The sequence below is a fragment of the Enhydra lutris genome, unplaced genomic scaffold (genome assembly GCF_002288905.1).
Source record: "Enhydra lutris kenyoni isolate GAN:26980312 unplaced genomic scaffold, ASM228890v2 scaffoldscaffold68, whole genome shotgun sequence".
In the NCBI taxonomy this organism is placed as follows: domain Eukaryota; kingdom Metazoa; phylum Chordata; class Mammalia; order Carnivora; family Mustelidae; genus Enhydra; species Enhydra lutris.
In genome coordinates, this window is record NW_019154152.1 from 13,616,378 (window position 1) to 13,632,164 (window position 15,787).

Consider the following 15,787-nt stretch of genomic DNA (forward strand, 5'->3'; position numbering starts at 1 on the left):
AGGGAAAGTGACTTGCTAGATACCTGAGGGTCTCCTAACAGCATAGGAGACACCCATCTGAGGCCTAATCATTCTTTGGGGCCCCATTCCCATGACTGCCCTTCCTAGGAGCTTCGGTAGGCAGCATTTTTCCCTGCTCTGAGCACTCACAGCCGTCTTTATAGCACTTTTGAGCTGCTCTAGGCTATTACCTTGCACATTTGCACCCAAAGGTTCACGAGGGAACACATGGGACGGACCCTAGGATGTAGAACTTACTGTTCTGCGACAGCCAAATTGGGTGGCAGGGAGGTGAGCCCATTGCCTGTGAGGAGCAGGACACGGAGGTGCGGGAGAATCCCCAGATCACAAATGGCCTCTGCAGTCAGGCTGTTGAAGGAAAGGTCCAGGAACTATGGTACAAAGAAAAAAGATGGGAGAACAGAAGTACTACACATGACAATGATGCTCATACATGAGGTGGGGGCTCACCATTTTTTTTTAACCTTCTAGGCAACCCCATCACTCATAAGCCTCAAACCTTCTTGACTCTCTGGATTAACATTCAAGGCCTACTATAGTCCATTCCCAGCCTATTTGCTAGCTTTAGCTCCCACTACAAATCCTGATTTATCCTGTGGTGCCGACCAAAGTGACTCCTTCCCTATTTCCTGCACCACCCCACCTAGAGGTGTTTGCTTGAGCTTTTCACTCAACCTGGAGAGCTTTTCACTCTCCATGTATCTGAATTTAAGCCCCAGAAGGCCAACTCAAAAGTTGCCTCCTTATAAAACTTCTCTTAATTTACCAGCCAATTGGAATCTCTCTCTCCCCTGAATTTGAGTGCTTTATCTAGGGATACTTCTCATGGTCAACCAGGTACCTGATAGGGAGATACACATCTGAGGAACAGGGATGTTGGTACATGGATGTGCCTAGCATAACCTTGGCACATGATGGTAGGCTAGATCATAAACTTCCTGGTCAATAGCCATGTTACTGTATCACTATATCCTGGTAATTTAGATAGGACCTGGTACATAGTAGGTGCATATAAAAAAATCAGCTGAAATGAACTGGCTTATGAGGGCAATAATCCAAACTGTCACTATCAACCACTTTCTAACTGGCCACCTAGATTCATGAAATAGTTGACTAGGTCAGGGTCCAGTCAGGAAACTGAGTTTCTGTCTGCAAAGACAGAGACAATTGTGATAAATGATATCAACCCAATCTTTGTTCTTTCTCTTTTGGGCCTCTACACACTCACTTAAGCTCTGATGTGTAAGTCCGCTTTCTTTCCTCCCACTTTCTCCACACATACTCATTGAAGCCTACTGAATAGAGGCATTTCAGCATCTTACCCAGCTGGTTGACCACATCAGTGTTACACAGTCAATCAGACATATAAACAAGTGGCTGAAGGCCACTACCAGAGGAGGACTGGATTTGGTCTGACTCCATTGTAGTAATCAATTGATGGATTCCGTAGACCTGAGTTTAAATACTGGCCAAATTTGGGATTTGGGCAAATTACCTAACCTGAGCTTCTATAAAATAGAAATAATAATGAATTCTTATTAAAAACTGTGTAGATAAAACCCTTAGCATGAGTCTGCTACATAGTAAGTATAGTTAATGTTGGCTGTCATCATTATAACCATCTCTTCATTCAAGGACCATATGCTGAAGGCTTACTCTGTACCAGCCTATCCTCTGCTAGCTCACAACCTAGCTGGTCAGGTAGATAAACATATGTGTCTACTAAGTAGCAATGCTGCTGGGATAGAGGTCTGAACACAGACCAGTGGAAGCACAAAGAAAGGAACAGTCAGCTCTACCAGAGGATCCAGGAGACTTCACAGAGCACGTGACGCTAGAGCTGTCCTCAGAGACTAGTCGGTATTCACCAAATTGTTAAAGGCAAAAAAACAAGCACTGCCACCGGAGACAGGAGGTAGCGTACTTTGTTCTAAGGACTGCAAATAGTTTGGGTATGACTAGAGGACTAGAGTCCATGGTATAAGAGGGTTTGAAAAGACTGGGCAGACTGTGAAAGGTGCCAAACATCAGTGGAGTGATGAGTTCATGCTGCCATCAGCAAATACCAAATTTTGAGAGTTCACACTAACGTGTGATTCTATTTGGCAGGGGCAAAGATAGAAGCCTTTAAGGAGGAAGACCTGGAAAGGGGGCTCAGATAATCATAGGTAAAGGTGGGAAAATCCTCTCCCTCATAGCAGTCAATGAGACCTATGGATTTTGTCTCAATATCTCTCACACTGTTCCCTCCAACTCATGCTTCATGCCAGCAGCCATACCTAACACCCACTGGATATTTCAAACTCCTTAGTGAGGCTTCCAAGGCTTCCCACAGTCTCTCTTCTGCTACCTCTCCAGGCTCACCTATCACTACTCCACTGTGTTTCACTTTCCATTCCAATCACACTGAGCTGTTTCATCAGTGTATTTGCTCAGGAGTGGGTAAACTAACACCTCTTAGCCATTTCCATCTTGTTGCCTCTTTTGTAAGGCCTGTGGGCTAAGAATAATTTTTACACTTTTAAATGGTTGAAAAAAGATCAAATGAAGACTACTGTGTGAAAATTATGTGAAATTCAAATTTCAGCATCATAAAGTTTTGTTGAAACACAACCACACTCATTTTTTTATGTGGTATCTATGGCTCCTTTCCTTCTCTAACAGCAGAGTTGTCTAGTTATGACAGTTGTGACTAGTTATAACCATATAGACAACAAAGCTTAAAATATTCACTTTATAGAATAAGTTTACTGACCCCTGTCCTAGCTGATTTGGTTACTTAATGTTGGGGCCAAATCTGCTCTCCACAGAATAAAGGGCAGCTCAAAGAAATGAATAGTTTTAGAATCACAGGTCACATAACTTCATAGCTGACCCAGAATTTACAGAGGGGGATACTTAAGTTTCAGAGAAGGGAAGTGATTTGGCCAAGGAGCTATGTCAAAATAGTGGCAGAACCAAGACAAGAAACAAAGTCTCCTGACTCTCATGGCCAGGCTCCAGCTGAGACTTTTTCAGACCGGTATGCAGGAAATCAAATCATGGCAAAGTTAAGTTTTTCTAAATTGACTGCTGAAGAATTCTACTCCTCGGGTGGCAGCCTTTCTGGCAAACAAGAACAGAAGATTCCTAACCTACTGTATTTGCTGAGTCACATCAAGTTTTATTATACATCAAAGTATTCATTATTGTGAACTGCAAATTCAGGAATTTTGACAGTTTTATGTATTTTTCTTAGAGAGACCTTATAAATCACAGAGATAGAAATAAATGATTAGCCAAGAAATTTCATCTTCTCATTTACATTCGGCATCTTGACTTTGGTCTGCTCTCTTATGTAAATAAATTCCCTTGGGTAAGGCTGGGTCTGCCAGATAAATAATCTTTATCAGAAGCTATCAAACTAAGAAATAGGGCATCTAAGTCAATCATGATCAATCAGTAGTTCCAAGCTGGTCAGCTGTGGGATCAGAGCCTATAGTCATGTTCCCTCCCCAGGGCCCACGGGCACTTGAATTAGGGATTTGAAATAGTAGGGGAGAGGAAAACAAGATGCCTGGCACAATGCATGACAATGTATGACACACACAATGACTACTTTTTAAAAAAGTAAAATAACAAAAAAATGGAAGTTCATAAGAAGCTCCCAAGCCTGTCGAAAAAGGAAATGGCTACCTCTCTCTCTAGCATCTGGAATCTGTTTCCCACTGTTTATACTAAAATCTAGTATTCAATTTTATTTTTAACATAGCAAAAAATTACCAGTTGTTGTCAATTTACACTCTCTGTTTCATTGGACTTTCAAGAGCTCTGCTTCCTGGACAAGTCCGAGGACAACTCCTGTTCCAAATCATAGAAAATCACCCCATCCTCAATATGACTTGAAACCATGGAGAGAAGATACCATTACATCCAGTATAGCATGTTTTAAGAACAAAAGGACAAATAACCCATTTAAGAAGACTGCCGTCCCAAGCAGTTAAAGCTTTTAAAAACTCTGGCATACAAAGGCCATCAAGTCTGAAATATTCACTCTTGTGGAAGAACTCTCTCTTTCTGGCAAGACTAAGTTAAGTGAGGCTTTTGTGAAGAGTGGTTGACTCTTGATGCTGGCAGATTAAATAATTTAAGTTATCAACTCTTTGGGGTCAACGCCAAGGCTTATGACGCACAGACATTCTGCTGAGATCTGAATATAAAACACTTGTACTATAAGGCCAACATGCAGGAAAGAGCAGCTATGGATGTACAAATGTCAAGAGTGTGCTACACAACTATACGCCAGCAAATGTGACAGTCTGGAAGAAATGGATGCATTCCTAAAAGCGTATAAACTACCTAAACTGAATCAGGAAGAAAGAGAAAACCTGAATAGACCCATAACCAATAAGGAAATTGAAGCAGTCATCAAAAATCTCCCAACAAACAAGCCCAGGGCCAGATGGCTTCCCAGGGGAATTCTACCAAACATTTAAAGGAGAATTAATCTCTATTCTCCTGAAACTGTTCCAAAAAATAGAAATGGAAGGAAAACTTCCAAACTCATTTTATGAGGCCAGCATTACCTTGATCCTAAAACCAGACAAAGATCCCAGCAAAAAGGAGAATTACAGACCAGTATCCTTGATGAACACGAATGCAAAAATTCTCACCAAGATACTAGCCAATAGGATCCAACAGTACATTAAAAGGATTATTCACCACGACCAAGTGGGATTTATTCCTGGGCTGCAAGGTTGGTTCAACTTCCACAAATCAATCAGTGTGATACAATACATTAATAAAAGAAAGAACAAGAACATATGATACTCTCAATAGATGCTGAAAAAGCATTTGACAAAGTACAGCATCCCTTCCTGATCAAAACTCTTCAAAGTGTAGGGATAGAGGGTACATACCTCAATATCATCAAAGCCACCTATGAAAAACCCACAGCAAATGTCATCCTCAATGGGGAAAAACTGAGAGCTTTTCCCATAAGGTCAGGAACACGGCAGGGATGTCCACTATCACCATGGCTATTCCACATAGTACTAGAAGTCCTGGCTGCAGCAATCAGACAATAAAAAGAAATAAAAGGCATCCGAATCAGCAAAGAAGAAGTCAAACTCTCACTCTTTTGCAGATGATATGATTCTTTATGTGGAAAACCCAAAAGACTCCACTCCAAAAAAGGCTAGAACTCATACAGGAATTCAGTAAAGTGTCAGGTTATAAAATCAATGCAGAGAAATCAGTTGCATGCATTTCTATACACCAACAGCAAGACAGAAGAAAGAGAAATTAAGGAGTCAATCCCATTTACAATTGCACCCAAAACCACATGATAACTAGGTAGAGACCTAACCAAAGAGGCAAAGAATCTGTACTCAGAAAATTTTGGAGTACTCATGAAAGAAACTGAGGAAGACACAAAGAAATGGAAAAATGTTCTGTGCTCATGGATTGGAAGAACAAATACTGTGAAAATGTCTATGCTACCTAGAGCAATCAACACATTTAATGCAATCCCTATCAAAATGCCATCAATTTTTTTCAAAGAAGTGGAATAAATAATACTAAAATTTATATGTAACCAGAAAAGACCCCGAATAGCCAGAAGAATGTTGAAAAAGAAAGCCAAAGTTGGTGGCATCACAATTCCAGACTTCAAGCTCTATTACAAAGCTGTCATCATCAAGACAGTGTGGTACTGGCAAAAAAACAAACAGATCAGTGTAACAGAATAGAGAGCCCAGAAATGGACACTCAACTCTATGGCCAACTAATCTTCGAGAAAGCAGGAAAGAATGTCCAATGGAAAAAAGACAGTCTTTTCAACAAATGGTGTTGGGAAAATTGGACAGCCACATGCAGAAGAATGAAACTGGACCATTTCCTTACATCACACACAAAAATAGACTCAAAATGGATGAAAGACCTCAATGTGAGACAGGAATCCATCAAAATCCTTGAGAACACAGGCAGCAACCTCTTTGACCTTAGCCACAGCCACTTCTTCCTAGAAATATCGCCAAAAGCAAGGGAAGCAAGGGCAAAAATGAACTACTGGGACTTCATCAAGATCAAAAGCTTTTGCACAGCAAAGGAAACAGTCAACAAAACCAAAGACAACCGACAGAATGGGAGAAGATATTTGCAAATGACATATCAGATAAAGGGCTAGTATCCAAAAATCTATAAAGAACTTATTAATCTCAACACCCAAAGAACAAATAGTCCAATTAAGAAATGGGCAGAGGACATGAACAGACATTTCTGCAAAGAAGACATCCAGATGGCCAACAGGCACATGAAAAAGTGCTCCACATGACTCGGCATCAGGGGAATACAAATCAAAACCACAATGAGATACCACCTCACACCAGTCAAAATGGCTAAAATTAACAAGTCAGGAAACACTATTGGTGGGAATACAAGCTGATGCAGCCACTCTGGAAAACAGCACGCGGTTCCTCAAAAAGTTGAAAACAGAGATACTGTATGACTCAGCTTTGCACTACTGGGTGTTTACCCTAAAGATACAAATGTAGTGATCTGAAAGGGCACGTGCAGCCGAATGTTTATAGCAGCAATGTCCACAATAGCCAAACTATAGAAATAGCTTAGATGTCCATCAACAGATGAATGGATAAAGAAGATGTGGTATATATACACAACGGAATACTATGCAGCCATCAAAAGAAATGAAATCTTGCCATTTGCAATGACATGGATGGAACTAGAGGGTATTATGCTGAGTGAAATAAGTTAATCAGAGAAAGACAATTACCATATGATCTCCCTGATATAAGGAATTTGAGAGGCAGAATGGGGGGTCTGGGGGTAGGAAAGGAAAAAATGAAACAAGATGGGATCGGGAGGGAGACAAACCATCAGAGACTCTTATTATCACAAAACAGACTGAGGGCTGCCAGGGGGAGCGGAGTAGGGAGAGGTGGTTGGGTTATGCACATTGGGGAGGGTATGTGATATGGTGAGTGCTGTGAAGTGTGTAAGCCTGACGATTCACAGACCTGTACCCCTGGGACAAGTAATACATTATAGTTAATAAAAATAATTAATAAAAATAAATACATTTAAAAAAAAAAGAGTGTGCTACGGAACTATAGGAGTCCCGTTTAATCTCACAGTCATCTCTTGGCCTACAGACTAGACCTTTAGCCTCCTTTACCTGAGCCCACTGGAGCCAATCTGGCTCATTTGGACCAGGATGGTTCTCTGGCATTAGTCCATAATGCCTCTAGTTCAGCTGGTCTGATCTGTGCCAAGCACTTAACCTCTAAGGCTCCATAACCCCCACTGGATCCAGATCTCCCCTCAAACTCTCCTTCCTATTCTGTTTAAACTCAATTTTCTGCACAGACCCCTTTGGCATGAAGTTTGGCATTTATTTTCCAGGACCACACACAATGGCCACAGGTATGATACAGTCTCACCTATTTGCCACTGCTGCCACTACCACTACCCTCATGATCACCACCAACCCCACCACCCTCTGCAGAGGACTGCTGTGAAGCAACAGTCTGGCTATAAAGGCCCAGAGAGCTCCTTCCCAACAGATATAATCAGTAGGGACATTTATACCCATTCTTTATAAAGAAACAGGTGGGCACCAAAAACTCCCTACCTCCAACTTACTTCCAAGAACTTAAAGTCTCCGTATTTCACGCAGACTGTTTTGATTCCATTAAATGCAAGCTCCAGTTCCTTTAAGGTTGGAAATGTATGAAATGCCTCTACAGGGAGAGGAGAAAGAGAATTAGCTACTTGTAAAGGAGGTAAGAGAAAGCTGTTAACAGTAGTTGTTTACTGGGTTCCCACTGACTAAGCTTATGGTCAGGTGCCTTATACACACGGCCTCTAAATCTCTAACACCCCTGAAATAAGGGTTACTACTCTCATTCTACTGCTGAGGATATTGTAGCTCATCTAAGCTAAGTGATTTGCTATAAATGGAATTGCTGGGAAGTGAAAGGGTCAAGAATTGAGTCTATGTCTAACTCCAAAGCCCATTTAAAAATTATTTCTTATTATAAAATTATTTCTTATTATAAAAGTAAAACATGTCTACCAAAAAAAGTTAAAAAATACAGAAAAAGTTCCCTTTAATCTCAACGCCCAGAGATAACCATTGAAAGTTTCATATATAATACTCCAGAATTTTTCTCATGTGTACAGTGAAACACACACACACCTTTTTACACAAATGGAATCATACCATACACATTGTACTCTGATTTGCCTTTTTCCCTTAACAATATGACTTAAAGATTGTTCCATGCCAGAGTGTCTGGGTGGCACAGTTGGTTAAAGTGTCCAACTCTTGCTTTCAGCTCAGGTTGTGATCTTAGGGTTGTGAGACTGAGCCCCATGTTGAGCTCCACTTTGAGCCCTGTGCCAAGCCCTGCATCAGGCTCCACACTCAGTGCAGAGTCTGCTTTAGTTTCTGTCTCCCTCTGTTCTTCCCCACTTCCGCCCTGCGTTTTCTGTCTCTCTTTAATAAATAAATCTTAAAAAAAAAAAAAGCTTGTTCCATGTCAAAACACATAGATCTGCAAAATGTCTGAGTTATGTTCTATATTATAGATGTACCCTAATTTGCTTAACCATTCCCCTATTTTTTTTAAATTTTTTATTTTTTATTAACATATAATGTATTATTAGCCCCAGGGTTACACATCTGTGAACCACTCACCTTCTGATAGCCTTTGAGTTATCTGGATAAAAAGCAAGAACCCTTTTCCCCTTCTGCATGAGAACTGGTCTTTGGGTTAACTTTCTAGCCCTTTTCCCTGGTAATCTAAACAGATGGTATGGTAACATAGTTATACAATATTATTATGGTAAAATGATGGCAGACTGGTACCTCACATCTGGACTAGAAGTAACTGAAGGGGCACCAGAAATTTGGATTTCCCTGTGTGTGGTGAATCCCGTAATTAGTCACATCCTTTGCTGGAACTCTAGGAGCTATGTCTATGGAGCTACAATAGCTATTTGCTCCTTTGGGTAATGAGGCTTCTAAGCCAGAATGGCTCCTACATCCACCAAATGAGAGTCTTACTGTCTTGGACCTGAGCAGGGGGCTGCAGAGAATGGCCTACGGATGGCTGCACAGACTGCTACAATAGGCACTGCTGTGAGACCCCACTGAAGAGGAACTGCAGGTGCTGTGCTGCAGGTATACTGTGTGGAATGACTTAGAGCTCCCTGGTGTCAAGTGGGGCCTATGGTGGACTTGGGAGTCAGAATGTTCAGTAGATCCCATGGAAAAGACTGCTTAGTAGGTATTTTAGGATGTTTCCAATGAACGTCCTTGTACGAGTGTGTTTCTGTAGAATAAATTCCTGGAAGGGAAACTACTAGATTAAAGGCAATGACTATTTTAAGAGACATTGCCAAACTGTCTTCCAAAGATGTTGCATCAATTTATTATACTTCTGCTGGTTCAATGAGAGTATCCATTTCCCCATCAATGCTGGCTGTCATTAATCAGTCCTTCTTACATTAGCCAATATTTGATAGGCAAAAAATGGGATTTTGATGCTGTTTTAATTATTACTGGGGTTGAGCATCTTTTCATATGCCTACTGGCCTTTGTATTTCAAGCCCACCTTCCTGACAGACTGCACTGTTCCCTCAAGGGAAGGGGCTGTGTCACAAGCTTCTTTAAAAACTCCCCTCAACCTCAACCACTAAAAACTGAACTCATCCTATTTCTCCCCAGACTTGCCTCTCCTCTAGTGCTCTCCATTCTCAGTGAACCCCCTTGGCTCTTTCTTCTTTCCATGTGCCCATTAGCTATCACATCCTGTTATTTCTACCTCCTGCTGAATCTCTCTTGCACTTGCCCTTATCCCTACTGCCTGGCTCAGGCCAGGCTACCTTACCCCTGAGAAAAATGAAATCACCTCCCAGGTGTCCTGGTCCCCATCTTCTTATTATTCACCTTCCTCACGGCCCCCACTGAAATTCTTTATTTAAAAGCCTTCCAAGGCTTTCTTTTGCCTGCAGGATTAGTGACAACTCAGGGCCCTTGATACTCCAGTCCCTGCCAGCCTTTCTGGTCTCCATTTTCCCCTATTCACATCCCATGCAAACATACAGAGCCTCTTCCGTGTCCTTATCAGGCATTGCTGTCCCACATCTGCTCCACTGAACTGAAATACCTTCTCATTCCTGTCCATTTTTTAGGTCTCAGCTCGCTGCCCTTCTCCTCAGAAATTTCTCCTGACACTTTGGTCTGGATTGGTGCCCCGCTTATATGCTTGCATAGCATTTTCTGATTCCCCCTATCACTGCACTTACCATATTCTGCTATAATTATCTGTGTCTGAACCCATCTTTCCCACCAAACTATAGGTTCACCTTATAAACTGGATGCATTCATTTTGAAAGCCAAGCACTCACATGGTCCTGGCACCCAGCAGGGGTCGCTGTGGACTTGCTGAATAAACAAGAAGTCTCTATGCTCCCATAGGAACTCGTACAGGCTTAAAAACAATTTCATGTACCTATCTCATCTCAGCCTACAAGGCATCCTGCCTTGGGGAGGAAGAAAGGAAGGGAACTGTCTCCATTTACAGACAGTGAAGCAGCAGCCTAGACAGAAACACTCTAAGGAGGTAATGCCAGCTCTGGGCTGAAATCCGGGTCTGGGTGATATCCAGCACCCAGCCTACGGCACTCCAAAAAAGGGATGAGCAGCCAGTCATGACTGACTGATTAGGCAAGTTCTAACAGGAGTGACTGATTGTGCTCGCTAAGATGCAGAAGGTAGTTTTCAGGAAAAAAAGCTTACCTAGAGGAAGCAGGTTTTCTGAGGCATTGATGTAAATCACTGAATTAAAATGCTTGAAGTCCTTTTCCTTAGCCTGTGGGAAAGCATTTCAAAAGAACACAAGATTAGTCCCCTGCGAAGGGGACGATGCCAAAGCTCCAGAGCTGCCGTCAGAAGGCACAACAACCTACGGGGATAAGCTATATTCTTAGCAAAGAACACCCACTTGCTGAGAGCCTGAACAGCTTTTCTGCTTCTTTTTCTCTATTATAAAATAGTCCCAATGTACAGAAAAATTTAGTGAATGATAACTCTGAAGACCCATGTAACCACTATCCACCTTTAATAAATACGAAGATTTTGCTGGCTTCCCTTCAATTCCTCAAAGAAATAAAATACTAAAGAGTTGACCATGCCCCCCATCCCCACAATATTTCCCAACTATTCACAGCTATCTTGAACTGGTGACTATCATTCTCATACTTGTTTTATACTTGTATTCTATATATGTATATCTATGAACTATATGTAATATTATTTATAAGTTCTAAAACTCTATATTAGATGCAATCATACTGTGTCATTCTGCAACCCGCCTTTTTCACTCAACGCTATGTTTCTGAGATTTACTTGTGTTGATACACCTAGATCTTTTGAGATTTACTTATGGTTATATTACTTACGGTACTGATTTATCTATTTTAATTGCTGTATATTTTATACCACTTATCTCTCTTCATATGCCATGGAAGGCCTATAAACCAAAAACATGCCATAATATCCTGCATATACACTGGCTAATGGGGGGATGGCACAAATGTGGCTCAAGCTACCAATTAGCCAATATAAGAAAAAAAATGACTCATTACATGAGCCACAGTATATATAAGAAGAAGCCAGCATCCTGGCACTGAGACTTGAGAGAAATTTCTCTTATAGGCTCTTCTAATGGGAACTCAGTGTCACCCCAACAGAGGTCTATGACAAATTCAAACCAACTCCCATAATGCTACTTCCTTTAATTTACCTCACATGAGCCAATGGTAATACCAAATTTACAGCAAAATATTGTGTCTGAATGTTGTTTCTACCGAGTGAGGCTTTGTCTGACGTCCCCTACCCCAACCCCCCAGTCCCTAGGGACTCTGGAGGTACAATGGACAAATAGCCAGGAGCCACCTCAGGTCTGGCTCATCCTAATCACATCTCTGCTGGCTGGCCCTACCTTGGAGAACTTCAGTCCGTTCACATTGATGTTGATCAGGTCTGATGGCTTCCTCACGCAATGGTGCTTCAGCTGGAACACAGTGCAGAGAGTCAGCTCTCAAGGCCCCAACAAAGTTTATATCATTGGCCAAGAAAACAAATGACTCCCTGTTGAGAAAGGGGGCCTGGTACAGCGCAAAGAGCATGGGCTTTGGGAGTTTGTTAGACCAGAGCTGCCATCTCAGCTCTTCCACTTCTCAGCTTCCCATCTGCAAGATGGAGATCGTAATACTGACTTGACAGGGTTCTTAGGAGAATTCCTTCCTCTCTGTTTCTTCGCTGTCTTTTCTGAGCCCCACTTCTACCTGGCTCTTTAAAAAAAATCTTTGTTTTGGGGCACCTGGGTGGTTCAGTGGGTTAAAGCCTCTGCCTTCGGTTCAGGTCATAATCCCAGGGTCCTGGGATCGAGCTCCGTGTCGGGCTCTCTGCAAAGCAGGAAGTCTGCTTCCCTTCCTCTCTCTCTGCCTGCCTCTCTGCCGACTTCTGATCTCTGTCTGTCAAATAAATAAATAAAAATCTTTGAAAAAAAAAATTTGTTTCTGTGACCTTAACAATCTCTTCATGCTTATAATAATTTGCTTGCTCATTCATTTGTTCGTTCTTTCATTCACTAAATATTTACTAAGTATTGCTTTAGGGCATGTATTGTGCTAATCACATCAATATGTTTTCTTCTAATCCCAACTAAACCCTTTAACATAAGTATGACCATTTTCCTTTTTAAATAAGAAAAATAAGGTTAAGAGAGATAAAGTGCCTTGCTGAAGCTCCCACAGCTAGTAAGTGATAAATGATTTGAATCCAAATGTGGAATCACTAACCTCTGCTTTTCTGACTACTATATGTTGCCCCCTTAAGTTAAAAGTTAGAGGAAAATCTTAGTGTTGGAGTTTCTATTTCTGTTTAACCAAGCCTCATTTTTTTTTCCTGTTAATCATTTATCTATAGTATCATGTTTAGGCATGGAATTAGATGTTTATAATATTCTAGTCACAGAGTCCAATCTGTCTAAAAAAATAATAATAATAATATTCTAGTCACAGAACTCACAACATAGAAGCCAAGTAGCAAGAAAGCATTTATAAATGTGAAAAATATTTTTTGCATATTTATTTTTTACTTATTTTTAAGTAATCTCTACATCTAATGTGGGGCTTGAACTGATAACCCTGAGATCAAGAGTCAGAAGCTCTACAAAATGAGCCAGCCAGGCACCCCTAAATATGATAAATATTTTAAAGGAGAAATTCAAGAAGCTATGGGAGACAATACAGGAGGTTCTAACCTCAGCCTAGAGGATAGGAAATATTTAGTTGAGGAAGTACTATTTCAAGTGAGAACCAAAAGCTAAGTAGGAGTTGGTCCCAAGAAAGTGGGTGGCAGGAAGTGAAAGCTATCAAGACAGGTAAAAGCCAGGTGCTTTTGAGAGGAAGGAAAGGAACAAGGCCAGGGAGGCAGCCACTAAATCAACTGGGTCCCTGGCTATGTAAGGGAGTGTGGATTTTGTTCTATAGTCAGTGGAAAGCTAACAGACTTTTATTTTTTTGCAAGAGTTGATAGTAATTTTATAGAAATTGTTTTGTCTGATACTCATAGGATGAGACCAATACACTAGGCATTGTTAATTACCTTCCCTAAGGCAACTTCTCTACTACTTCCTTATTAAAGAACCCCAATGTTGGGTGCCTGGGTGGCTCAGTCGGTTAAGTGTCTGCCTTCAGCTCAGGTCATGATCCAGAGTCCTGGGATCAAGTCCCATGCTGGCCTCCCTGCTCTGAGGGGAGTCTGCTTCTCCCTCTGCCCCTCCTCATATTCATTCTCTCAATCTCCCTCTCTCTTAAGCAATAAATAAATCTTTTAAAAAAAAAGAGAGAGGGCGCCTGGGTGGCTCAGTGGGTTAATCCGCTGCCTTCGGCTCAGGTCATGATCTCAGGGTCCTGGGATCAAGTCCCGCATCGGGCTCTCTGCTCAGCAGGGAGCCTGCTTCCCTTCCTCTCTCTCTGCCTGCCTCTCTGCCTACTTGTGATCTCTGTCTGTCAAATAAATAAATAAAAATCTTTAAAAAAATAAAATAAAATAAAATTTAAAAAAAAAAAAAAGAGAGAGAGAAAGAGAACCCCAACATTATTCCATTTTTCTGAGTGGATGTGTCCTTGGGCCCCAGCTCCAAGTGATAAGTCCTGACTGTCTACACCAATCTTGGAGGTCACAATCCTCTAACTAATGACTGTAAGGACATATGCTATAGGTCTGGCCAATCAGACAGACACTGGCTGCTGGGGGTAGGAGGCCAGTTTTGAGGAGCTCTTTCTTAAATATAGACATAAAATAATGAAAATCCCTTTTGTACCTCTGGATGTTATTCTTTATATATGATTACTGGACTTGCTGCAGCCATCTTGGGCTTGTGAAGGCAATTAGCCCAAGAGAACAAGTTAACATGCTAAGCACATTAGTGCCTTTAACAGTAAATTAACCTAGCCTGGAATAACAATGCCTCTGGCTTCTTTTTATATGAAATAAAAGCATCCCAATTGGTTCAGACTAGTCAGGAAGTTATTGAATTACTCTACTATAAGGTGATGGTGGTCCAGATTAGGATAGAGGCAGTTGAGATGAGAAGAATACAGATTTGACAACTATTTAATAAAAGCGTCAGACTTACTAGTGGTGGTAGCGGGGTGGTGAGGGAGAGGCAAGGGTTAAGGATAACCCCAGATTACTGGCTTGGTGACTGGATATAGCACCATCACTGAGGCAGTATAGTAAACACTAGAAAAGAGGTATGTCTTGGGATTTGGAGTAAGGGGGTTGGTGCAGTAGTTCAATAGGAGGTGCCAATGAAACATTCAAGTGGGACTATCCAGCAGGTAAGTAGGTATCCCATTACTGTAAGAAACAACATTGTTGCTTCTGCTATACAAAGCCGTAGCATGGGTAAATAGCCATCTCCGTTAAAGTGGGAATGTATATGTTGTAGAAAACAAAATGGAAAAGAAGACTACTATGGTACGTGTTTTCTGCCCTTCCTCAATACTGCTCTTTCAGTCCTCTGCATCCCCAGTGAGAAGCGGACATTACAACAAAGGACACACCATGGGACTCTACAAAAAGCTTACACTACCCACTTGAGGTGAGTTGCAACCTCAAAGCTGTCTTCTCAAAGCTCTCTTTCAACATCTGACCTGTGTAGAAAGTGACCTCTTGGAAACCATAAGCAGAATCTGGGAACAAAGCAGGATGCCAGAGAGTATGTCATAGGGAGCTATGAGAACTGGTCTGGACATTAATATTGGTTTACAAAATATGTCTCTCTTTGCCAAGCCACTGAGGCATTGCAAAGAGCAGATGTGAAATTATCTGGCTGGTCTCCAATACAGACACCCCAGTCTTCTTCATAAAGCCTGCCCCAGACAGTGGGTACTATCTGATTGGCTCCCCCAGACTTCAGCCAGATACTAAAACCAAAGGACAAAAGTTATGGAGTGTGGACTCTCTCCAGTTCCCCCGTTCCTGGAAAAGTCTCCCCAGAGAACAGGAATCTCTACCCCTACCAGGAGCAGGAATGGAATTTTCACTTTACTGTTCCCTGGACCTACTCTTTTGCCTCTTCAACTTAATCGAAAGTTTTTTTTACCTAATATACTAAAAGGCACAGGCTTTGGAGTTAGTAGACCAGAGCTCTCATCCTGAGTAGTTCTAATCCTGAATAGACAA

The 15,787-nt window shown here is 41.5% G+C and overlaps 1 protein-coding gene across 4 annotated transcripts in view; it reads right to left on the bottom strand.

Annotated features, from left to right (window-relative positions):
• The window catches only part of LOC111159409 (X-ray radiation resistance associated 1), a 64,083-nt gene that overhangs the window by 37,262 nt on the left and 11,034 nt on the right, over positions 1 to 15,787 (bottom strand). For all 4 annotated transcript variants that reach the window (XM_022521845.1, XM_022521844.1, XM_022521846.1 and 1 more), the window contains exons 5-8: positions 12,030 to 12,101; positions 10,826 to 10,898; positions 7,663 to 7,760; positions 259 to 392 (exon numbers count right to left, since the gene is read on the bottom strand). In XM_022521845.1, coding sequence (XP_022377553.1) covers positions 259 to 392; positions 7,663 to 7,760; positions 10,826 to 10,898; positions 12,030 to 12,101 — 377 coding nt within the window. The remainder of the gene's footprint in view (positions 1 to 258; positions 393 to 7,662; positions 7,761 to 10,825; positions 10,899 to 12,029; positions 12,102 to 15,787) is intronic.